The sequence below is a fragment of the Syngnathoides biaculeatus genome, chromosome 6 (genome assembly GCF_019802595.1).
Source record: "Syngnathoides biaculeatus isolate LvHL_M chromosome 6, ASM1980259v1, whole genome shotgun sequence".
NCBI lineage: Eukaryota > Metazoa > Chordata > Actinopteri > Syngnathiformes > Syngnathidae > Syngnathoides > Syngnathoides biaculeatus.
This window is the reverse complement of record NC_084645.1, coordinates 8,711,082-8,736,947: the sequence shown is the minus strand read 5'-3', so window position 1 is coordinate 8,736,947 and position 25,866 is coordinate 8,711,082. Positions and strand designations below refer to the sequence as shown.

The following is a 25,866-nucleotide window of genomic DNA, read 5'->3' as shown; positions in this document are numbered from 1 at the left end:
TGGGCGCTCCCTTGTACCTCCCGCTGCGCGGCGACTAAGACACAGTCCGCCCACTCCTCGCCGGCAATGGAGAAAATGACAGACCCGCAGCTGGTGGCGAAGCTTCCAGCCCAGAGGGAGGAGGAGCCGCCAAATCACGAGGTGCTCTGCCGCAAAATGCGGGCGCAGATAGAGCTGCAGAGCGCCAAATTGGCGGCTCTCATGGCCCAGGTCCGGCAAGGACTGGCGAACCAGCCGAGCTACGCTGACGTCGCAACGGCGACGTACTCGCTGCTGACGCAGATTCACGCTGCAGTGGGAACGGACCCGCCAACTCGCCAAGTGCACGTTGCAGTGGGAACGGACTCGCCACTTCGCCAAGCGCACGTAGCTGTGGGAACGGACTCGCCACTTCGCCAAGCGCACGTAGCTGTGGGAACGGACTCGCCACCTCGCCAACCGCACGTAGCTGTGGAAACTGATCCGTCTGCTTGCCATTCCCACGTCGAAGTTTTGGCTGTTCCGAGCAGAACTCACGCGGCAGTTGGAACTGACCCGCTCCCGAGACACGCCCACGTGTCAGTTTCGACGGACTCGTGCTCACCCGGCAGTTGGAACTGACCCGGTCCCGAGACACGCCCACGTGTCAGTTTCGACTGACTCTCTGCCGACTCTCGTTCACGTCGCCCTGGAAACGGATCCGCCACCGCGCCACGCCCACGTTGCTGTTTCAACGTGGCAGAGGGGGCCGACCCAATGCCGCCTCACGTTGCTGTCCAGGAGGTGGCGACGTCTCCGCAGCCGCTTCTCGTCCGTGCCCCGGAGTACCAGTGGCAACCGGTCAGCGGTCGCTCCCCGTTCCTGCTTCGTCGGCAACCGACCGAACAATGCATATTTAAAAAAAAAAAAATGTCAGAGAGGTTTATGGAGGTAAGCGTGTGGCAGCAATACGCTTCCGTGTACAGATGAGATTCGTCCATGTCCTAATTTTTTTTCCAATCATAGTTAATGAATGTGAGTTTGTGTAAAACCAGGGGTCATTTCTTCAAATATTGGTATTTGTATTGAAAAAATCTGAGTGGGTCCATCACTATTTGGGATTTATTCCTGATTGAGAACAGATCCAAGAATGAAGTATTTGTTTGCGTTCACACTTTTATACGTTTTCAAATGTTTCCATGTAAATCTCGATGACATATTTACCAGATTTGTGTATATCCAGTGGTCCAAGACAGGGAAGCGAATTGACAGTCAAATTTCTCATCGGCGAAAACGTCGACTTTGTCATTAAATATAGATCCTCTATGTCAAGTGTCTAATTTTTCCATGTACCTTCGTTTATTATCACCTTCTAAATGTTTAACGGACAAAACTCTGGGTGTCGGCTGTAAGACAATTTTGTTTCATCTCAACAGAATTAACTTTCAACAATGCTTTGTGTGACTGGCAATATGGCGACCTAAACAAAAATAATGCCATTTTATGATGGAGGTGCATGACCTCTTGATGTATTTTTTTAATTTTTCATGAAAAATGAGCGCATCCTTGTTGCTTCAATTATTTTTGTTATACTTGGCACCACTGAGGCATTTTACCTGAAGAATAAAAAAGCTCAATTGTATCATTACATATAATTTGGGTTGTTATTATTAAGATAATGGAATACGGCTAGAGCAAGCTATCATCTCTTATATTAACTAACTATTTTCATCATAATTTTCCTCCAAAGAAAGGTCAATTTAGTTGCACCTGGCATTAAAAATGAACATGCAATTAAGGGGTCTATTTTTTTTCCCAAGACCACAGTATATGTATTTTTTTCTATATTCAAACATACAGTACTATACTCATACTTAATACTTTGTATTCCAGGGTTACAAGCTTTATAGTCAAGCTTTTAGTGTGTGGTATTCTCATATTCGATTTCTGTCATTGTAAATTACTGTACACACATTGTGGAACCACTTCACTATAGATGATGCAGTCACTGTGATTTGACGGGCGCCTCACACTCGCTGGTAAAGCATTGGCCTAACAGTTCTGACGACCCAGCTTTGCCGGCCCTGCCTGTGTGGAGTTTGCATGTTCTCCCGTGCCTGCATGGGTTTTCTCTGGGCACTCCGGTTTCCTCCCACATTCCAAAAACATGCAGCATTAATTGGACACTAAATTGCCCCTAGGTGTGACTGAGTGTGGCTGTTTGTCTCTATGTACACTGCGATTGGCTGGCAACTAGTTCAGGGTGTACCCCGCCTCCTGCCAATTGACAGCTTGGGTAGGCTTCAGCACTCCCTGTGACCCTTGTGAGGATAAGGGGCGAAGAAATTGGATGGATGAAAGCACACGGTCTCCTGCTAGTTTACCTGACTCCGCGCCCCTTTGGCTCTTAAAGGGGTACACTCACAATTACAAACACCATCCCACCCACAGTTTGGGCAACGTAGAGCAAAGAGTTAGATATGCTGCTTGTGTTTACTCTCGATAATAATGTTAAAAGCAAAAAAAAGAAGTGCTGTTGCTTTAATGAATGTCGGGGTATGTGAATAAGAAAACAAAATTGTGGTGAAACTGGATGAAATTTTCACTTTTTTTTCTAGTAAAAAAGATCTGGTCTGATGCCAAAGTACAAAGTACAGGATGAGATGGTGTATAATGTTCAAATTCAACGTTGGCACAGCGTGATCGAGGATGAAAGCACAGACAATACAGTGCACAAAAGCTAATTCTGTATTTTAAATATAGGAGGCAACGTAACATTAAGCTTAAAACTGTTTGGGAGCATCACTCAGCTTTAAACATGCATTGCGAAAGATATTCTGCAAGCAATAATTCAGTTTTACACCAAGATGTGTAGGTGGTTTGATATTGCTCACAGTGGTCAAAGGTGGCGGTCATGGTCTTGGTGTGTTTGATCAGACACGTAAAAAATTAGAGAACGTTGTTCTTGACATTAATTTACGTGTTTATCTCATAAACGTTAGTAACAAAAGAACCCTGATCCTAAACAATCAGTATTCACCCGGAAACAGCAAATGCAAGTTAATCATACTGAGCATGTTCCGAGCTCCTTCACGTACTGCGAGCACATTTATGTCGAAAGTCATCAACATCATGAGCCATGCCAAAGGAAATTTAGTTACACTGAAAACATTTCTGGGCTATAACACAGGTAATGTTTCAGTATCTAACTATCATAAATATGAAATTGTGATTTACTTTGACTTGATCTAAGTTCTAATGTTGGACTAGTCTGTCCATATATCTAAATATGAATGGTCATTTTCTCCCATGGTACTTGAAATTGAAAATTTTTCCCCTCTACATGCTTTAGGAAGATATAGATCGTCTACTGCTATCTTTCATCAATGGATTGACAATAGATACTGCCGTAAATCACGCTAGATTATAACATCATGATGAAATAAAATGATTTGATTATATGAATACTTAGTTTTGAAATTGAATGTCTATTGGCCTCTTTGAAAATGTCTGTCTCAGTGCAATGTCAACAAATTATGATTATGGTATTAGGTAACAACTACATATTCGGGTATAACTAAGATATTTTAAGGTCTTGAGATTCCATCCCTAATCACACCTGCAACGTTATCTGTGGGCCTGACTAACCACACTCGTACATGTTTCAAATGTAAGTGACTGGATACTGTATTCTTTCCTGGTGCATATTTTATGACAGGCATCTTGTTGGGCAGGTAAAATGTCCTCAGAAAGGGGTTTTGTTCATTCCTGGCAATTATTATCATTTGCACAGTAATTAATACATGATTGCATTCTGCTACAGAAACAAAAAATGGTTAGTGAGGTTTTTACAAAGGACAAGTTGCTATGCTCTGCCCAATGCTTGGAGAAATATATCATTACTGCGCTGTCATTTTTGGTGTGCCACCAAAAGCCTGGAAATAAATTACACATTTGCTAAGTATATAAAAAAAAAATTAAAAAATGCAGAAAAATGTTAGATAAGCTAATCAGCTACCTCCTCCAGTAGTGGCTTTTTAAAAATAAAATATTTCTAAGAGTTACATATTGCAGGTCTATCTACAAAATTTACATTCGGTAATGTAAACCATTTTCACAACTGGAAGACGTTTAATCAAATTACAGGTACGTTTGAGAAAAATACCCCACCCCCACACACACACACATACAAAACTAAAGATTTATTTATTATTGGTTTTTTTTTTTAACATCACGTCATCCTAAAAGCAACGCTAATTATTGGCGGTCTCTGGTCATGCGCCCTTCTACAGTAATCCGAAACAACGTGTTTCAAAATGTGACCTTGACTCGCCACCTTGTGGAGAAATGTACTAATTTATCTGTAATTTGTAAAAATAATAAAGTTCCATTTATTGAACACCAAAGAACTGACTGGACATTTTCATCTTTAAATTATATTTGACTTTTTGTGTATTAATGCTCTAACATCTAGATTGTAATATGAAGTGTTACTGTCGAAATTGTGCACAGTTGTCATTAGGTCAACGTGATATTGTTTTTCCTTATGGCATACACAAGAAGCAACACTTTCTCAATTAATGTTTGGGATGAACAAACATGTGGTTAACTCCAAAACAAGCGTCTATTGCTTCTATTGTTTTAATCGTTTTTAAGAGGAAACATAAAAGTGACCTGTTAACATTTACCAAAAATTAAGAAAAATAATCAACTGTAATTGGTAACAACTACTTTTCCACATCTTCCTAACATTGGTGCATATCACATTGCACCATCATCACAATAAAGCCATTTGTTGTTTTTTTTCGTTTTACCAAATAGTAATTTTTGGATCTCGCTCATTTCACTGTAAATTATTGTATTCGTCGCCACCTCCCCCCTGGAACAAAATCACTGATTAACCATCTTTCTGGATCTTGGGGTAAAGAGATCTTTTCTATTATTGTGGCAGAAAAACTGCGTTGGTGATCATTCGGAGGCGAGGCTCATTCGTCTCATTCTTCACTCATTGCAGCACAAGTGAATTCTTGACCTTAAATGGAAACAATCCACATACACGAGACAAGCAGTGATTTGGCTGCATATTTTTTTGAGTGTACTTTAGAGTCAAAATTGTTGTCGAATAGCAACATGTGTTTCGAATCTGTCCTGACTTACTCTTATTCGGACGAGTGTCGACAATGTTGAAACATCATCATTCCGTCCTATTTTTCAACACAGTGTAAAACGTCTAGCCCAACTCACAGCTCATTATTTAGCGAGCAGTTTACCTTCTTTCGCTTTCTTCCTCCTCGCCAGAGTCCCACCAAGTTTTCCAAGGAAAGAGTCGTCTTTCTTTCTCGAAGAAGGCGATTTAGGCGTTGTCGGGGATTTAGGAGAGGACGGAGACTTCTGAGGAGAGGAAGCCATTGTCGGAGCAACAATTCGATCCGACGGTGTCCAATACAAACTTTAGAACTTGACCTGGATTTAAAAATTTAAAGTAAAAAAAAAAATACGGTCCACTCCCTAAAACGGAAATGGAATTCCACTTTTCCTCTAGATGTTGGCCGGAGCGAGAAGCCCCGCCTCCCCGGAGGAACATCAAGGGAAGATGGACGCTGCTTCAGAAAGTTCTTCGTAGCTTGTTAGGAGGAAAATTGAGTCAAAATATACATCTCAATTTTTTTTTTTTTTTTTTTTTTACAACTAATAAGGATTTTTTTAAAAATGGTTAAAAATAGCTTCGCACACAGAGCATACAGTGTCAATCAATCATACTAATATCCATGTTTATTATAGATTGGGCACATTTAAAAATTAACCAGTGTCTAGCCAAAACATGTAACAACACATTTCAATAACACCACATTAAATCTGGTTTCATAAGTCTTATTCAAGCTCATCCATCAGTTATGGTCACTTTCATGGGAATAATACATCCACCTCATTATGACACAGCAAAATTAGTTAACCAACAGTTGGAGGTTACAGATTAAATGCTCACTGAACGGTAAAGGATAGGCATATGTACTCCATTGTCTGTAATGTTAGCAATATATCTTGTAATTGCATTCATTATTATTAGTTGGATATAATTAAATACTGAATTAAGCATTAAACTTTTTCCCAAGAAATAAAGCACAACCTGGGGGGGAGAGATCAAGATACTATAGCCGCTTTCTCACTGCCCATTGTAGGAAACATTTTGTTTGTTCTCGACATTGTGTAAAATCCCAATGTGGGGTGATGGATAAATTTGACCTGCAAATTCAAGTTTCACATTTGAGACTCACTGCCAATGTCCCTTTGTGTTGTAAGCAGTTGGAGCTTTTGCACTGACATCTCCTTGCATATACACAAATTATATGAATGGTGCAAAGCCACAACAGCTCTCTGAATTCCTCCTGAATGAAAGGAGCCAGCTGTTAAATCTATGCCTCTGATGCACCAATTTGTCATGAACTCAGTTTGAAAGCGGCTTTACATAAACAAAAAAAAATTACATTAGTGAACATAAAATACATCAATGGAGTCATAATACAATTACAAAATTTGAGCTGTGCAAATGTCCAGATAAACTGTGGTTAGTCCGTGTGATAAAAAGTGATTATTTACAGTAAAAGTCTCTAACCAGATCAGCAGTTGTGGCCACAGGCCAGTTGCATTATGAAGTGTGCAGAAAGGTAGTCAATCATAATCTGAAGTAATGAAATATAAGGTACATTGACAGGCTTTTTTGGGTCAGTTTTATTTTGAATCTCTGCTGATGTCTCTAAGGATTAAACATCTTAAAGGTAAAGACTTTTAGTTGTACATGAATGAAAAGCTTAAACGAGGTAAAGAGTTAACTTTTCTTCTTTAAACTAGTATTGTGCATAGTCTGAGGACATCTGTACTGCCCTCAGTGACCTGGCATGTCTTTAACAGTCAGCCCTCAGCCCCACCTCATCTGACCCCCAGCTGTCATTAGCCTGGGCCCAGTGGAACTCATAGCCTTTAGACAGCACAAGACTCTCCAAGTCGCGGTCCTCCGCTCTCTCCATCAGCCTCTGCTCCTCAAGTATAGACACCAGCATGTCTCTTTTCTCCACTGTCCTCATAATCTCCGATAGGATCTCTTGCTCCTTCTGGAGCTCAGAGGCACTCTTCTTTGTATCTTCAGAAGAGAAAAGGGGAGCAGGAACAAAACGTTGGCTTTAGCTTTCCTTTCCCATCTATCAGCATCTGTGTGAGAAACAGATGTACCTTCTTTAGACATCCTGCGTCGAAGGTCTCGTTGAAGTCGACCCTGGGTTTCCTCCAATTCAAGCTCCTGAGCACTGAAATAGAGAGGACAGAAATGAGTGACCTCTACTGGTCAAAAATGGAAAGTGCATCACCGGCAACCAAATAGATGATTTCAATAACTTACAAGATCATGACATCAGACTCATATCGTGCTAGTCTGTTCTTCTCCATAACCAGCTCAAACCAGCATTGATAAAGCTGGCCGTGGTCACCATCATTTGTCTGATTGGAAGTTCCTTGAAGCGAGCAGACAAAAGACAGTGCAAGCTTAAACGATAGACAGGTGATAAGGAAGGAACTTAAAAAAAAAAAAAGGAAAAAAAACCCGCCCAAAATAAGGTCAAATTTACTGTAAACTGTAGGTCATTCCATAACAAAACAACCATATAATGAAGCAAATATTGACAGATTACTTTTTCTACTTAGTGAGGCCCTGTAGCTCAGTGGTTTGAGCACTGGTTTGGTAAACGAAGGGTTGTGGGTTCGTATCCCACTGGGGCCTCCACTCCCTGAGAAGGGTTGCGTCAGGAAGGGCATCCGGCATAAAAATTGTGCCAAACGTATATATGTGTTCATCTGAGATGACACGCTGTGGTGACCCCGAAAGGGACAAGCCGAAAGAAACACACTTTTTCTACTTAGTGCGAGAGGCATTTTACAATGGACCACACAATTAAATTAGGGATGGGACTAAAAGATCAAAAAAATAAAAGGCTTTGTCATTAATTCATCGACTAATTACATTTTAGTTGTGTAAGTTTCCATGCCACGAATAGCAATGGAGCGAATTGATAGTAAATGGCTTGTGTGGCTCGGGTTCATGTGTTGAGCTGAGCCCTAGAACCAACCCTCAAATTGAACGCCAGATGTCGCCAAACCATATGATACTTAATTGGGTCACCAGCACGGCAAAGGTCTCTAATAAACGTAGCCTTCCCACTTAGCATCTCACCGCATTACATACATATACCAAAGTCAGTAACCTTAATAACCTAATTATTTTTATATCTTTGTATTACATACAAATACCAATATCAGCAACCTTAAGAACCCAATTATTTTCATATCTTTGTATTCACATCTTGTTTTTGACAAAGACATCAAAAGGATGTGTTTCAGCAGTTGTTCACACCCTGCGGTTTTCAACGGTTTTTCAAGGGAAGAGCACACCTGACTTGCAGTGACAAACAGGATGTTTGCAGCATCGCTGGGTTACGGAACAGGAAGACTGTGACACCATTGAGTTACCACACAGGATGTTTGCAAGCAACTGATCTTATTTTTTTATTAGTTTTCTTTTCTATTCTAAACCTTTAGTGAAGAATATGATGCTTTGAAACTGCTTTGTGAAAAAAATATAACCTGTGTATGACTGTCTCTCTCAGACAAGGGAACACACGATGTGCGACCAACAAGAACAAGCCTGATGAATGCATGAGAGAATTGTATTCACAAGAATGTTGATACGTTTACCGCTATTGCTTAAGAACTAGAGTGAAACTGAACGCAAGTTTGTGGTTATATCTACAGGATGCACCTGTTGGTTAAAGGGGAAGCGACAGTTGAGTTTGCAGGCGCCTTGCCCTAATTTGAGTGAGGTAAGTGGGGCGTGACAAGTCAACCCAGGGATGGTCAATGGGGCCTGATTGAATAACAAAGGGGGCCCTTACCACTGGGCATATGTACAGCCAAAACCTTCCAGAATGTTCCACCAAAAAGCTATAAAAACCTTGGATACGGAAGTCCGAGGCTTTTTGTTCGTTTCTCGCTGACAAAGAGACAAGACTTTCTGTAGGGAGTAATAGTCGTGTGGCAAGCTGGCGGGGAGAAGTCTTCGACCAACTTGGGATGCTTAATTTTGACTTCTTCATTTATGATTGGGCACGAGTAAAACAACTACTATGATAAGGTAATGGCAGGATAATACCAGTGATATTACGTAGTTACCTAAGAAGGGCAAGTTGGCTTGACAATTTATCCTTAATCCTAAAATTCCTTATTATTAAATTAGGCTTCGAGCTTCGTAGGACTTGATCACCCCTAACAAGCTCACTCAAAAATGTCTACTTTCCCGAATTTCTAATACTTCATTTTTATTACTTTTTACTACTTTTAGCATTTATCTCATCCTACTTACCATCAGTATTATCATTTTTCCTTTTGATTTATGTTCAATTAACATCGAATTTTGCCTTAACATTGCAACCGTTCCGCGCGACTGGCAGGAGTAACTGTCGAGTAATGAATGTTATCTGAACAATTTTTATCATTTTATTAAATACTTAAAACTTCCATTTTCATCTGTCGTTGTCATTCTTACATTGAGTTGTCTCATTATTACCATTCAACCTCAAAGATCAATCGTCAACGACATTAACATCATCTAGTCGTAAAATTCTATTTTAAATCAGTCACTCATTGATAATCTCAGACTTAAGATAAAACAAATCCGTACGATCCTAACAAGGATTGTTAAATTTACTAGGTCAATGACAAGTGCAATCGATTCACAAGAGATGAAGCTGCTGTAAAAGCGGAGCGATCACTCTGTCACCCTTTTACTCTATAAGATTACTTGTTAACGGCTGATAAGTGAAGGCAGATCGGATAGGCTCTGAAAAACTAAGGGCAGTTAGTTCACCTAGGCGAATTCATCTCGATACCGACTTAAGAAGCTCCCGTCCCCCTGCACGCACGGCGTTAGAGTCGGCTGGAGTAAAAGGGTAGCTTAACCCTTTAACTGGAGAGTCGGTCAGGACATTTCTCCCGATTAGTCCTGCGGATAAGCGGAATCTGACAAAGTGCAACACAATTTGTCCTGAAAATTAACTCGGTTTAAATTAAATTGATTTTAGTGACCAATTAAATCAAATAGACACATACTTAACAGTACTGTAAAAATGCAATTATTTGAATTCCAATGTAGAGGAACGAATAAAACATCATCCCTGGAGAAAATTAAACGGACCTAAAGTGGCATTGTTTATTTATCACACTAATGCTTATAAATGCTTTCTGGGTGGCAGCTGAAAAGTTGGCATGTCATTGGCATTTTCATTCGTTGGTATGAACACTTTTTTTTTCCCCACACTTTGCACAAAACCAGGCTTATCAAGGTTTCATTTAAAACATTTTTTAAAATTAATTTTACCTCCCATCGGTCCTAGCAAATGGCAACAATCATAGCATTGTTGAAGGGTAACATTAAAAATTCATGACCTCCGTCTCTGACATCAACGTCCACCATTCTTTATCTGAAGACGCAATGGATGATGGTATTTCACGAACGAGTGACCACAGGGTTTTCACTACTTTTTGCAATGGTTTGTGGGAAATTTTGAGTGCACGATATAGGTTGCTGAGTTTGATCACAAAGTAGTCACACACCAGTACAAAATGGCAAAACCGCTATATAGTGCAGTATATAGTGGATAGGGAGTGATATCGGTCACAGCCGGTGTTTTATCCAGTTCCTCAATTTTGGGAGCAGAGCTCTGGTGTGTGTGTGTGTGTCAGTGTAATCGGTGTTCCATGAAATAGTCCACTGACAATGGTTCCACTTTGTTGGAACACAAAATGCAATTATTATGATTTTTTTTTACATTAATTCAAATGTAATGAATCAGTTTTAATGAGATGAAGTCCTATCCCTAGACTAAATATGAGCAAAATTAAAAAAATATTTTTCAGTAAATGGTCTGGTTATTTATCTAGGTTTGACTTTTCTAATCTTGCAGTCCTGTCTCAGGTATCCTACATGCATGTTCATGCGTCTTACTGTATTGTTCACTACCTGTTTCTCCTCTTATAACCTTCTCTATAGCTACTCCTCTCTCCTCTAGGTCTCTCTGTTTCTCTCCGACCTCCTCCAGTTGTCGCTGAATTGCCTATAAAAAGCACGTAGATTGCATTCAGAAGAATTGGTAATTAACATTCAGAATTGTACACGAACAAAAAAGATTACTCAATGCCTGCTAAAGTTAAGAACTCTAAGCATTAGTCAGAATCAGCAGTACCTGAGCTCTATGCAACCTCTTCAATTGGTCTTGTTTTGCCTGCAGAGCCACCATCTTTTCTTGCTTCATTTGCTGTCTTTCTGTGGACATCTGTGAACAGAGGTACCCAACACTTTAGATCAAGTACACAAATTTACACTATAGAAACAATGATGCGCTGTACAAAAACTGTTTTACAGTTTACAAACCGTCTTATTAGTTGATTCACATTCATCATCGGTTGAGCATGGCTCCTCCAGGCTCTGCTGACCGGAAGCTAGACAAAAAGGAAAGATGAAATTGTCACACCAACATGAGCATTAAAGACACCTTTAATGGCTTCTGCCTTGTCGCAGAATCATTTAAGAAATTACATTTGGAGACTAACAAAAACCGCTGAAATTTTATGTCTTGCATCTGTGTGTGTACTTCCCACTTATAGGAAATTTCCCACTTATAGGAAATAAGGTCCTGAGGTAAATCCTGAGTGATGAAAATGAAGTTCAAGTTACTTTGTCAGATGTGTCAGATATATATATATTGCGAGATCGGCAATTTCTACGTAGCTCTTTCCAGGCGTGTGGAGTTGTACAATTTTGTCTTTGGACAGCTCTTTGGTCTTGGCCATGTTACAAGTTTGAGTCTTAGTGATTGTATGGGGTGGACAGGTGTCTTTATGCAGCTAACGGCCTCACACAGGTGCATCTGATTCAGGATAATGCATTGAGTGGATGTGGACTTTTAAAGGTGGACTAACAAGTCTTTGAGGGTCAGAGTTGTAAGTGATAGGTGTTCAAATACTTATTTGCAGCTGTATCATACAAATAAATGGTTAAAAAAAAAAGAATCATACATTGTGATTTCTGGATTTTTCTTTTTAGATCTCTCTCACAGTGGACATACACCTACAATGAAAATTTCAGACCTCTCCATGATTTCCAAGTGGGAGAACTTGCAATATAGCAGGGTGCTCAAATACTTATTTTCTTCACTGTACAACACATCTGAAATAGCTTTCCTCTCAAACCTGCAGTGATTCCCATAGATAGTATATATATATATGCGCCATTGTTATGAGCAGCAATCTACACAGTTTTGCATCAAGGACAGTGTATTAAATTAAAGAAATTTACAAACTGTGTAGCAGAATAATCAGTTGAATAATGTACACAGTGCTGCATGATTTTTAGTATGCTATTAATGAAAAAATAGCAGCCGACATAGACCCATGCGTTTTTTCCCCCACTACAAAACATGATTTTGACGTATACAGCTTTTTGTAACTCCCGCCATGAAAATACTCTCAACGGATTTGTTTTCAAGAAGAAGGAAGTGACGTACATGGCAGGACCGCCCTCAAGTGGACACATTTATTTCTATTAGTTTTACCTCCGGGAAGGTAGCTCATTGTTCCTTCATGTTAGCCAAACTGCCGGCTCGTTGCATTGCTGGACACTGCTTGAACACTCGGGAGGATGGATTTACCCTTCATTAGTTTGGAAGAGACCCGGTTTGTCGTAAAAAAATGGATTGCACGGTGCAAAGGACGAGAGCTTTGTGGGTTCCAATTGACAGGTAGGTGTGTATACAGCAACTAAAAATAATAGTTTGGGGCGTACCACGTAATCCGTCTCTCATAATGTAACAAAAGATCCGCGTACGTATGACGGGGGTTAAATGTGTTGATGTGCGCATCGGACGGCTTCCGCGTCTGCTTATCCGCGAAGGCTGGCGTGACAGCGAGCCAGCCTGGCCGAAGTCGTGCTCGTCCGCGAGGCAAGATGCGGCAGCCTCCGCCGGCTTCAGCCGGGGTTGCTCATATTCGGCGCCGTGTTGGCTTATCACGGTGCCGAGTCGGCCCACTTTACAGTGTTTTCATTGCATGCAGCTGAGTGCGCCATTGCCGACAGGGTTGTTCACAGCCGCCACCGTTGTCCGTAATGAACAACACCGTGGATGGCGGCAGCAATAAACTACTTATGGTGCACTCAGCCGCGAACGACAACAACGCAGTTTAGCAGCCCAGCTCGGCGCCGTGATAAGCCACCTAGGTGGCGAAAGGCCTTGCCGGCCTTGTCAACTGGCTTGGCGTTCCCGGCCTTGTCGACAAGGCTGAGCCAGTCATACTTGTCGGCCGGGGTGGCTTGTTGTGGCGCCGGGCCGCGATGGCTCATCTCCGCCATGGAAGTGGATCAGACGGGGAGGCGGTTTGGCCGTCATCGCATATCATCTGAATATGGCTCGAAACAATAGGGTGATATTGCCCCGGTAACTTCACTGGATTGTGTGATGTTCTCTTCTTTGAAAAGAGGTTCCGAGTCAGAAGGGGCGTGTTCATCTCCCATAGTAGGGTCCACAGCGTGTTTTCAATGGCGAAAGTCCGGGGTGACGTCACGGACAGGAGATGGAGCCAATATGGCGACCACTTGGATGTCGTCGAACGACACTTCCACAACTTTGCGCATGGATGACGCGCTCTCCGCATTTATTTTTTCATATAGACATTGAAGTGAATAATATTATATGTATTTTTCATGACAAGATCTATATTAGAATGTTTAAAGGGATGACACTTGACCTTTAAAATGCAGGTTATGCATGAGCTGAATTTAGGGTCTAAAGTCAGTGGTGGTGGGTGCTAGGGAGGAATAATAATGGGGGTAAAGCAACAAACATGAATAATGCATCCCAAAAAGAATCCACAGCACTTTTTCCAGATCCTGGTACACTTGACATACTTGTAAACATGCTGACAACTTTGCACCTCTCTTTTGAGACAGTAGTACATTATTCATGCACTCACTCTTTCTTCATCTGTTGTTGACCAACACTGGCAGAACTATCTGGACAATTGCCACTTTTCCAGATTATTGCACTATTAGTCACTTCAACTGCGCTAAATTGCTTGAGGATTATGCATTATGTGCACAACTGAATCATCATTACCACGTTGCTGGTAATATTTCATTGCTCATTGACTCATTGCAGTGTGTTTTTATGTCGTAAAAGTATATTTTTCTCAGTTCCTTGTGTGTTCAACATACTTGGCAAATAAAGATAATTCCGACGATTGTAAATTATCAAAATAATTTTCCATAAAATTCCACACACACGCATGCATGCATGCACACGCACACAATGCCAGAATTCTATTTACAACATGCCATACTGCCATGATTTGTTTTGTTTTTTTAAATAAGAACTTCATGGGGCGGTATGGTGGAGCAGCTGCAGAGCATTGGCCTCGCAGTTCTGAGGACCGGGGTTCAAATCCCAGCCCCGCCTGTGTGGAGTTTGCATGTTCTCCCTGTGCCTGAATGGGTTTTCTATGGGCAATCCAGTTTCCTCCCATATCCCAAAGACGTGCATTAATTGGAGACTCTAAATTGCCCCTAGGTGTGATTCTGAGTGTGACTGATGTCTATCTCCATGTGCCCTGTAATTGGCTGGCAACCAGATCAGGGTGTCCTCTGCCTCCTGTTCGATGACAGCTGGGTTTGGCTCCAGCGCTCTTGCGACCCTCATGAGGTTAAGCAGCTCAGAAAATGGATGGATGGAAGAACTTCATAAAATCTTATGCAAATAGCTAAAGTATTCATCACCTTTGGCATGAGGCTCAAAATTGAGTGGAGGTGTATCCTGTTTCCACTGATTATTGGAATCCACCTGAATGGAGCCCTATGGTGGCACAAGCCAGTGCAATTTGTAGACTGGCCCCAAGCCCGGATAAATGCAGAGGGTTGAGTCAGGAAGGGCATCTTGCGTAAAACTGCTAAAAAATATGAGCGTTCATCAAAAGATCAGTCGTGGCCTGGACAACACCCGCCCCCGGTACCGTGAAACTGCAGGGTGTCGGTGGAAATTCAGCTACTGTGGGTCGAAGACAAAGAGGAGGAAAGCGGATTTGTCGGCAGAAGAAGAGGAATGCCCAGAGCCTACAACTGAGTGTTGGGACTTTGAATGTTGGTACTATGACATGAGAAGCTGAGGAGTTGGTTGACATGATGATGATGAGAAGAAAGGTTGATATTTTGTGCATCTGAGAGAGCAGGTGGAAAGGTAATAAGGCTAGAAGTTTAGGAGCAGGGTTTACATTATTTTACCATGGAGAAGATGGAAACAGATATGGAGTAGGGGTTATTTTAAAGGAAACAGTGGGTAAGAATGTCTTGGAAGTGAAAAGAGTATCAGATCGAGTGATGAGGCTGAAATTTGAAATTGAGGGTGCTACGTATAATCTGACAAGAGGCTATGCCCCACAGGTAGAATGTGACCTAGGGTTGAAAGAGAAATTCTGGAAGGAACAAGATGAAGAGTTCTGAGCATCTCAGACAGAGAGAGAGTTGTGATTGGTGCAGATTGTAATGAACATCTTGGCGAAGGAAACAGGGGCGATGAAGAAGTGATGGGTAAGTACGGCATCCAGGAAAGGAACGTTGAAGGACAAATGGAGATGGACTTTGCAAAAAGTATGGAAATGGCAGTAGTGAACACTTTTTTCCAGAAGAGGCAAGAACATAGTGACCTACAAGAGCTGAGGTAGAAGCTGCCAGGTGGATTATATTTTGTGCAGACGATGTAATCTGAAGGAGGTTACCGACTGGAAAGTAGTGGTAGGGGAGAGTGTAACTTGACAGCATCGGATGGTGGTGTGTTGGATGACTCTGGTGGTGGATAGGAAGGTTAAGAAAACAAAAGGTAGAGCAGAGAACCATGTGGTGGAAGCTGAGAAAGGAAGAATGTTGTTTGGCCTTTCAGAAACAGGTGAGAATGGCTCGCGATGGACAGGAGGAGCGACTGACTGGATGACTATAGCCAAGGTAATCTGTGAGGAAGGCAGGAGAGTACTTGGGGTCTCTTCTGGTTGGAATGCGGAGAAGGAAACTTGGTGGTGGAACCCCAAAATGCAGGAAATCATACAAGGTAAGAGATAAACAAAGAATAAGTCAGACACAAAGGACTGAGGAGAGGCAAAAGAATTACATTGACAAGCAAAGTAGGGAAAAAGGTCGAGGTGGCCAAGACTACACAAGAGGCATATGATAACATGAACAACAGGTTGGACATAGAGATGGAAATGTGTTGACTGGTGCCAGTAGTGTGGTAAATAGATGGAAAGAATACTTAGTTGATGAATGAAGAAAATTAGAGAAAAGGAAGAGTAGAAGAGAAAAGAGTGAAGGACCAGAAAGTGGCAAAGATTAGTAAGGCACTAGAGGATGAAGAATGGAAAGGCAGTTTGTCCTGATGACATACCTGTGGAGGTATGGAAGCAATTTGGAGAGGTGGCTGTGGAGTTTGACCAAATTATTCAACAGAATATAGCGGGAGAGAAGATGCCTGAAGGATGGAGGAAACGTGTGCTCGTTCCCATTTTTAAGAACAAAGGCGCTGTGCAGAGATATTGGAATTTTAGAGAAATATAGTTGATGAGCCACACAATGAAGTTATGGGAAAGAGTAGTGGAGGCTAGACTCAGGACAGAAGTAAGTAGGTGCGAGCAACAGTATGGTTTCATGCCTAGAAAAAGTACCACAGATGAATTATTTGCCTTGAGGATGCTTTTGGAAAAGTACAAAGAAGGTCTTTGTGGATCTAGAGAAAGCCTAGGACAGAATACCAAGAGAGGAACTGTGCTACTATATTGCTATGTCTGGTGTGACGGAGAGATACGTCAGAACAGTGCAGGACATGTTTGAGGTCAAACAGAACAGTGGTGAGGTGTGCTGTTGGTGTAACACATGAATTTAAGGTGGAGGTGGGACTGCATTAGGGATCAGCTCTGAGCCCCTTCCTGTTTGCTATGGCAATGGATAGGCTGACAGATAGTGTCTCCTAGGACCATGGTGTGATATTGTTATATGCAGTGAAAGCAGGGAGCAGGAACAATTGGAAAGATGCAGACATGCACTGGAAAGGAGAGGAATGAAGTAAAACAAAATATGTTTGTGAATGAGAGGGGTGGAGGTGAAAGAGTGAGGCTCCAGGGAGAAGCGATAGCGAGAGTGGACAACTTAAAATACTTGGGATCAACAATCCAGAGCAATGGTGAGTGTGGTAAGGAAGTGAAAAAAATGGGTCCAAGCAGGTTGGAACAGCTGGCGGAAGGTGTCTGGTGTGTTATGTGACAGGAGAGTCTCTGCGAGGATGAAGGGCAAAGTTTATCAAACAGTGGTGATGTACGGGTTGGAGACGGCACTGAAGAGACAACAGGAAGTAGAACTGGAGGTGGTGGAAATGAAGATGTTGAGGTTCTCTCTAGGAGTGAGCAGGATGGATAAGATTAGATATGAGCTCATTGCAGGGACAGCCAATGTTGGATGTTTTGGAGACGAGGTTCGAGAGAGCAGACTTCAATGGTTTGGATCTGTCCAGAGGCGAGAGTGTGAGTATATTGGTAGAAGGGTGCTGAGGAGGGAGCTGCCAGGCAAAAGAGCAAGAGGAAGATCAAAGAGAAGGTTGATGGATGTTGTGAGGGAAGACATGAGGGCAGTGGGTGTTAGAGAGGAAGATACAGGAGATAGGCTTAGATGGAAAAAGATGACACGGTGTAGCGACCCATAACGGGGGACAAGCTGAAAAGAAGAAGATTGGAATCCACTTGTGGTAAACAGTTGATTGGACATTTTAAAGGTACACACGTGTCTGTATGATGTCTCGCAGTCGACAGTGCATGTCACAGCATAAAGCAAACATGAAGTCAAAGTGACTGTCTAGACCTCTGGGACAAAGACTGTAGGTGGAAGATGGGAATCACCAGGACTCTTAATAACTGGAACGGTTTGAAAGGCGTGATCATGGTAGAATGACCTTTGTTAGGGAAGATATGATGGTTAGAGCTCAAATGTTCTGTGAAAGGAAAAAATCTTCCAGCAGGATAACAATCCCTACATCAAGCCACCAATTAGACCTGTATGGTTAGAATGGTGAGATGTAAGGCACATGGCAGCATGCCTCAACCTTTCCCAAAGGCACCCAAAGGACTCTCAAGCCATGAGACAAAATTCTCTGGTCTGACGAGAAAGACTAAACTATTTGTAATGAATACCTCAGGCATTTTGAGGGGGAAAAATAAATCTATACAATTTTTGAAAAAGAATAACCATGTGGAAAAAGGGAAGTAATGTTTTTGAAAGGACTGTATGACATTCATAATTTTAGATTAGTTACCATAATTTTTTTATCTATAGTTAGATTTTTCAAAAGTCAATAGTGTGCAATGTAGATGGGTACAGGGGAAAAAGAATAAAAAAAACTTTAGAATTTTATCAATTTTCTGTGCCAACTATAAAAAAGCTGTGTGCTTTCATTCCAATATGACGGGAGTACAAGTGTACACTTCAATGACTGGATATGTAGACTTGTATGACTATATATGTACAGTTATATTACACTGATAAATTTACATATCCAGGGAGAAATCCTGAATTATTATTATTTTCATTAAATACAACTGATGCCTGAACATCCATCTTAAATTTATTTCAGGTTTTATTGTGTTTAATGATAAATTATTCTGAAATCCTTGACAGTGAATCCCATTAAAATAAAATTACATGTGTTTCGCCTGGTCCATCATGTTTTCTTTAAATAATTGTACCCAAATTACAAATTCTGCCTGGGTAATCAAAAGTCCAACTGTGTGTTTTCTCTTTTACTAAATAAAAGTAGGGCAGAGAATTACAAAACAAGAGCAACGAAATAAAAAATTAATGCGTTCAAATAAAGTGCTTCACTTCAGAATAATTCTTTGAAAAAAATACAGATAAAATCTTATTTACACTGCTCAAGTACATGTTGATCTGAAAATTTAAGATTAAAATGAAATTTCATTTCTTTATTTTTTTTTGTTCTGTCAGGCTCATGTCCATCTCCACCTGATTCCTGCTTTTAGCTGTACCACATGAATGGCATCCTCCTCTTTAACCACCCTCATGCATACGTTCAATGACAACTGAGAACCTGGCATGTTGACATAACAAAAGTCATTCCGATAACTCTAGCATAAATAAACTAAGAAGTTTACCAAAAACATTCATGTCACTCCAAATATCTGGTAACTTAAATCCAACGAAGTATTCATCCTCGGTGTCACTTCTAAAAAAAGTCCGCCAATTCCAGAGGTAGACAAGACACCGCTTCCTCTTCTACGTCACTTAAGTCAGACTCGTTGGTTCCAGTTACCACTAGCCTATTCCAGCCTTTCTGAATCCAGACAGGATGGATTTGTTTGTCACGGAAGCCCATACTTTGTCGAGCCATCCAATGACTTCCCGAAAAGTTGCATTTTGGATTCACCTGTGGGTGAGCATCAGCTCTATGTGAGAGGCAGTGTGGTGCCATTTTTAAAAAATAAAAATAAAGAGACGTCACTGCATTGGGAAAAAAATAAAAATGTTCACATTGCTGGATCTGTGTGTGCAACAAGTGCCAGGCAAAAGAGCATTCATAATACTCACGTTTTTATTCACCGCACTGACCTTTTTTTCTAATGTTGGCGAGGATCATCCTAATTTCCTTTTGGAGCTCCTGGTCCTTCCTATCACTCTCTGATGGCTCCCTTTTCCTGAGCCTCAGGGAAGAGAAAAGGGTGACTTTTCTGCTGGGCAGTGATGGCGCATGGTCGTTGAACACCGTTCCTGAGTCTCTGCGACCCTTTTGGGAGACTTGCTGCAGCAAAGAGGGCAGGTTCAGCCCTGTCTCACTGTTTCCAGCTTTGTTGTCTTTGGAGGACTCCGGTTCAGAAGTGTTCAAAATTAACTCTCCCTCGGACATAGGCCTTTGTCTGCGTTGGCCTTGATGCCTTGGCTTCCTGGTAGAGTGAAAAGATTAATTGAAATGCAGTGTGAACAAATTTATATTAAAAACAGAGTGAAACATTTGGAGAGGACTTCAGTTCTAGTAAAAACAAGCGCTCTGATGTGGAGCAAAATTGTCTTTACAAACATTGTGGGGGCTGTATTGGAGCTGCTGGAAGAACTGGTCACACTAAATGTCCTCCTGAAAGCATTGGCAATAAGCTGGAAGGCCGAGAGGGAAGAGGCAGAGGCAAATTGGCTCTCAGTTTGTTCCCCATGCTGGCTGAAGTCTGCATGAGGCTTATCTGCTTCTGTCTTTGCTTGGACCTGCTAAAATATCAAGGGGGAAGTGTGACAGAGGTCATTATGAGGTGAAATTAATTTCTGTTATGTCCCTCCAGAGTAATGCATTCTATTAGGAGAGAGACAATGATGTCTCAACCGGGTGTTGGTGTGTGGTTTTAGCATCTATAGTAACTGAAGATACCTCTTGTGTGTCCCAGCTCAGGACGTTCTCTTTCTGGTCAAGAGATAAAATCAAGCGTCTCTTTGGGCTAGTTGAGTTGCACGTTGGATGCTGTGGATGGTTTCTTCTTGCATCTGACGGGTCTTTGGAGTCAACAGATGTATGCCCTTTAGAGGTCTATGTACAGAAAAACACATTTCCATTTATTCATAAAATGCAATACACGGTTCTCAACATGGAGAGGAAAAAAAAAAACAAAACAAAAAAAAAAAAACAATCACACAGATTCAGACAGAACATACAGTTTGTTTTTCTGATGAATCAATATCCTCAAAGTCAGACTCCACTTCAGGAACAGTCTCTGGTCCTTCTTTGTTCCGTGGACTGCTTCGTTGGAAGTGTTTGACAAATATCAATGGGAACGCTGGAAGAGATTTAATGATGAGAAAATTTATCAACATAAACCTATTAACTAATCCATTCCAAACTAAATAGTTTGACGATGAATGGGGTAAATTTAGATTTTTCGTTTTTTTTTTATTTGGTTGACTGTCATTTTCAGTTGAAAACACAGTACTTACACCACATAATGTCACATTAAAATGATTCTTTTAAAGCTACATCAGTTGAACCACCGAGAGGTATACTCACTTGCTTTGATCCTTTGTTTCCAACAATCACTGTGTTTTGTCTTACAGTGACCTGCAAAAATTGGGGAGAAAATGAATCAAAGACAACATCCTGTACAGACTCATAAAAGTAATGGCATGACATAGGAAAAAAAAGTGTACTAGTATTGTCAAATCATGCATCATAAAAAAAAAATAAGATGTCTCTGACATTGGACATGCCCCTCAGATGAAAATTTCAGATCCTTCCATGATTTCAAAGTGTGACAATTTGCAAAATCGCAGGGGGTTCAAATATTTGTTTTACTCTCTTTATATATTACCAGGGATTTGTGCTTGACAATTAATGGAAGCTTCATCAAGCCGTGATCTCCAACACTCACTGGAGCAGTTCGCAGCACATTGTGAAGCATCTGGGATGAGAATCAGTTGGAAAAGGGTGGCGTGCCATCTCTGGGTCGAGAATGAGATCTTACCCCAAGTGGAGGAGTTCAAGTATCTTAGGGAAAAATGGAGTGGGAGATGGAGAGGCGGATTGGTGCAGCGTCTGCACTGATGCAGACTTTGTATCAGTCCGTTGTGGTAAAGAGCGCTAACTTAAACGACGAAGCTCCCAGTCACAATGCTTGACCTTTATCTGCTACAATTGACAAGCTAACCAACGTTCCAGTGTCAGCGGCAAATGAACTTCATTCCACCAAGGCCTGTCATAACTTTGCCAAATTCTTCACAGAAAAAAATCCAAATATTAGAGAAGCAGTTGGTACACCAGCATATGTACCGTGTCCACCAAAAATCGCTTTAAACACCGTGATAGTTTCAGCCCACTAACAGCAAACACATGGAGGACAGCTGACGTCAGATGAACTTCTCTTGGAGTTTAGACATCCTGCTAACAGTTTCTTTCCCCAAAAAGGTTTCAAAGATTTTGTAGTGAGACCTATTACTGATTGTGAACTTGTCCTAAATGCAAAGTGTGTTTTCTGATTCCACTAAAAACAAGTGCAATTAAACCTCTCCTAAAAGGACAATCTTAAGAAGACAAGAATAAATGAAGTGCAGGCCAATGTCAAATCTAACATTTTTAAGTAAAATGGAAAAAGTACATTTAAATAAAGACCCTTTTCTAAACGTAAACATATTTTAACTTGAGATTTGATATGACTATCTACCGTCAGGGGTCACCACAGCGTGTCATGTCAGATGCTTGGCCCGGTTTTACACTGATGCCCTTCCTGACGCAACCCCTCTGCATTTTAGCCAGGGAGATTAATTTGATATGACCATCTATTGTTCTTATTTCTTTGTTTTAATCTTAAATTATGCTTGTAATTATGCTTTGATGTCTTTGTAAAGCACTTTGAATCATGCTGTTGAATTGTGGTATACAAATGAACTTGCCGTGCCTTCCAAAAATAATCATGTTGTTTTACGCATTTGTTCAGAAGGTAGTGAACCTCGCCCCATCTTTATCATGACACTAAATTATTGCTGAACAGCTCAACTTTCTCAGACTTTTGTTGCTCCAGTATAAGCTTTTTTGGGAATGGCACCAAATGGCAAATTAGGCAGGAAATTCCAAATTAGAGAATATTTACAAAAAATCCCCATTGATTATTTGAACATGAAACATCTTGTCTATCTTCTTTTTCCTTTCGGCTTGTCTCATTAGGGGTTGAAACAGCTTATCATCTTAGATGTACACAAATTTGTTTTGCACAGTTTTACGCCGGATGCCCTTCCTGACGCAACCCCTCTGCATTTTAGCTGGGGAGAGATGCTTACAGCACCTGAGGCGCTTAACCTCACAAGGGCCATGGGAGTGCTGGAGCCTATCCCAGCTGTCAACGGGCAGGAGGCAGGGTACACCTTGAACTGGTTGACAGCCAATCACAGGGCACATAGAGACAAACATTTGCACTCACAATCACACCTACCAATTTAGAGTGTCCAATTAATGTTGCATGTTTTTGGGATGTGAAGGAAACCGGAGTGCCCATAGAAAACCCACGCAGGCACGGGGAGAACATGCAAACTCCACACAGGCCGGTCCGGGATTGAACCTGGGACATCAGAACTGTAAACCCAACACTTTCCAGCTGAACCACCGTGCCGCCAAACGGTGTCGTTGTGAGTAAAAATTTTGTAGAACATTCATTTGCCTTTTTTCGCTAAATTTCAACATGGCACGATCATTCACCAGGATAGGTGATTTCATAATTTTTGCCACGGGTTGCCAAGTACTCATCGCTTGTCTCCCGAGCTATCCAGTACAACATTATGAGCTGAATCTTTCCAACACAAAGGTACCTGAAGCAAAACTAAGTGTAAACGTCTTGTCTATAGTGTATTTTATTGAATGTAGGTTGAAAAGGTTTTATACATGTTTTTATTTCTTTTACACAATATCCCAACTTTTAATTGAATTTCCGGTTTCTACTATACAGTGTACATCTGATCCAAACCAAGTTAAAACAATACTCACCTTTCAGCCCTGTGACTTGGTGTTGTGGAGAATTTTCCAAGCAGGACACACCAAGGGTTTCCACAGCCATGTCTGTTTCCCCTTCCCTTCCTCCTTCTGGATCACCCATCAAACATCTATTTAAATCCTCTGAATGGATGTTAGATGAGCTGTCTGGGGGAGGGGGAAGAAACACACTTATTGTCTATAGAGCATAAATCTGGTGTTAAAGTCCAAAGTACAATTATCTAATAAGCATTAGACTATTGCATGCACAGTCTAAAATTAAATTGAAAATTTTAATAACACACCCAGTTACTCTTATTTTTTTCATCTTCTGCAAGGGAAAAAGTAAATACAGATTCAGTCTGTTGGTTAAAACTCTTTGCTGACAACTTTGGTGCCTTAACATCACATTAAAGAGTAATATTTAATAATGTCAGTATTTAGTATAGTATATTTCCAAATATGATTGCACTTAATCATTGGGGAAAAAAAGAAAAATGGGATCATCAAATGACCCAGCACACTCCCCTTATAAAACATATAGGGACAATAGGGACAGTTCCTTTGTTTTCAGTCTGACATTGAATGAAACATTCGAGTTTGACAAAAGATGAATTAAACAGTTTAACTTACATCTGCTGCACAACTTGCATCGGAAATTACTCAAAATAAAAAAATCCACTTTTTAGAGAAAAATGTGTTGACTTAAAAGACGCTGAAGAATATTATTAGCTGTAAAGCTAATAATAAATAATAATAATAATAGATGTCATGTGCAGTAACTTCATTTAGCCTGTCACCCATTTTTGTTATTCCTATTATTTGATGTGCACGGTTGTTACTGTGAAAAGGAGGGTTGGTAACAATGACAACAACAACAAAAAATCTTACCATTATTGTTTATCAAAAATGACAATTTGATATACTGGTACCAATTTTAGCAAGAATCATGGAAGTATTTTTCGCAGGCCAAAGCTTGCGCAAAACCATTGATTTTTACACTTACGCTTTAAAACCAAAATGTTTTGAGTCTGCAGCAAAAACAAATGGGGAAAATATTTTTTGTAGGGGAGTAGATTTACTGTTACATTTTGATGTTCCCATTGATATTGGCTGCAGCTTTGTAAGAAGTGAAAGAGTCACGTGTGAAATGATGAGAAGATGAAAAACAGCATCAGCACCCAAAGGAAAAGACTTGAGAAAGTTCAGAAACAGTCCAGTTGAAGTTGATTGGAGACTTGATTCACTTCAGCTTTGCTCATGTATAGGTACTATCACTGTGGTTCAGTTGAATGAATGGCTATTTCTTGCTGTGTTATCGTTTGGCCTTTCAAATCTGCCACACAGTTCCAAATATGTTACTCTAATGGAAAAATATGACATGTAGGCGATGTTAGGTCACCTGAGCACAAAGGCAGACAGAGGAGTTTCTTGACAAATGATAGTGAATACAATTGTTAATTGTGTGGTTAATAGACACGGGAAAAAATATTTTCAGAGTAACTAAAATCCACAACTCATTTCAAATTACAGTATGTAATGCAGAAGAAACGAGCTGTCAATAAAGAGCAAAAAATTTTTAACAACTGGATTTATTTTGTCATATTTACATTACATAACGCATTGTTTACAGTGACTGAATGACAAAATACAATGAAAAGGGCGGCGATGCGTACGAGACCTAAAGTAAACCTGCAGCAAAAAAAAAAAAAAGTATTCGTAGGATATAAAGTGAACACTTTAAAAATCTGTTTTGTATCTAATACAAATATATTGCTGCAGATCATTTGAAAACCTCTAACCTGTAAAAGTCATTTGAAAAAAAGGTAAAATCTTAAGGTTTACTGTATAAAATGAGAAATGTAACATTAGCAGACTGCACACCTTAAAACAAATCCGTACACCTTTTGCTTTGATTACAGCAGTGTTTTGGGGTTAAAGTCTGTCAACAAAGCATTGAGAGAACATGTGCTCAATATCACTTAAAAGACAAAATACTGTAAATAAAGCAAAAGTTACTCATTCTACTTTTGTTTTTATTTCTTCCCCAAAATGTTCATTTTTCAAGTTAGTCATACTGGTTATAGGTCAAATTTAATTTCTGAATGTGATTGTGGGGAAAAGCAGAGCTCCGTTTATTTTGTACATCTACTGTAGCATATTAACTAATGCTGTGTGGAAAAAGCAGTTAATGGGGAGCTTATCTTTTGGACAAATTCTAGCAGGTACATGGGAGAGATCTGGAGAGGAGCTCTGAAGGGGGTAGGTCTTCTGTAACAGA

At 40.6% G+C, this 25,866-nt stretch overlaps 2 protein-coding genes across 8 annotated transcripts in view; both read right to left on the bottom strand.

The window, feature by feature from the left end:
• Window positions 1-5,525, bottom strand: part of parvaa (parvin, alpha a) — a 38,242-nt gene extending 32,717 nt beyond the window's left edge. For all 3 annotated transcript variants that reach the window (XM_061822375.1, XM_061822378.1, XM_061822376.1), the window contains exon 1: window positions 5,229-5,525. In XM_061822375.1, the coding sequence (XP_061678359.1) occupies window positions 5,229-5,367 (139 nt within the window). In that variant the 5' untranslated portion in view covers window positions 5,368-5,525. The remainder of the gene's footprint in view (window positions 1-5,228) is intronic.
• Window positions 5,526-5,712: 187 nt separating this feature from the next.
• Window positions 5,713-25,866, bottom strand: part of mical2b (microtubule associated monooxygenase, calponin and LIM domain containing 2b) — a 127,030-nt gene continuing 106,876 nt past the window's right edge. For 2 of the 5 annotated variants that reach the window (XM_061821745.1, XM_061821741.1), the window contains 12 exons: window positions 23,601-23,753; window positions 21,138-21,188; window positions 20,789-20,910; window positions 20,508-20,663; window positions 20,169-20,350; window positions 19,703-20,034; window positions 11,432-11,499; window positions 11,244-11,333; window positions 11,021-11,114; window positions 7,352-7,463; window positions 7,186-7,259; window positions 5,713-7,096 (listed from right to left, as the gene is read on the bottom strand). In XM_061821745.1, the coding sequence (XP_061677729.1) occupies window positions 6,861-7,096; window positions 7,186-7,259; window positions 7,352-7,463; window positions 11,021-11,114; window positions 11,244-11,333; window positions 11,432-11,499; window positions 19,703-20,034; window positions 20,169-20,350; window positions 20,508-20,663; window positions 20,789-20,910; window positions 21,138-21,188; window positions 23,601-23,753 (1,670 nt within the window). In that variant the 3' untranslated portion in view covers window positions 5,713-6,860. Of the gene's footprint in view, window positions 7,097-7,185; window positions 7,260-7,351; window positions 7,464-11,020; window positions 11,115-11,243; window positions 11,334-11,431; window positions 11,500-19,702; window positions 20,035-20,168; window positions 20,351-20,507; window positions 20,664-20,788; window positions 20,911-21,137; window positions 21,189-23,600; window positions 23,754-23,836; window positions 25,857-25,866 lie in introns of those variants that run through there. The other 3 variants (XR_009795278.1, XM_061821742.1, XM_061821743.1) reach the window with 3 other exon arrangements.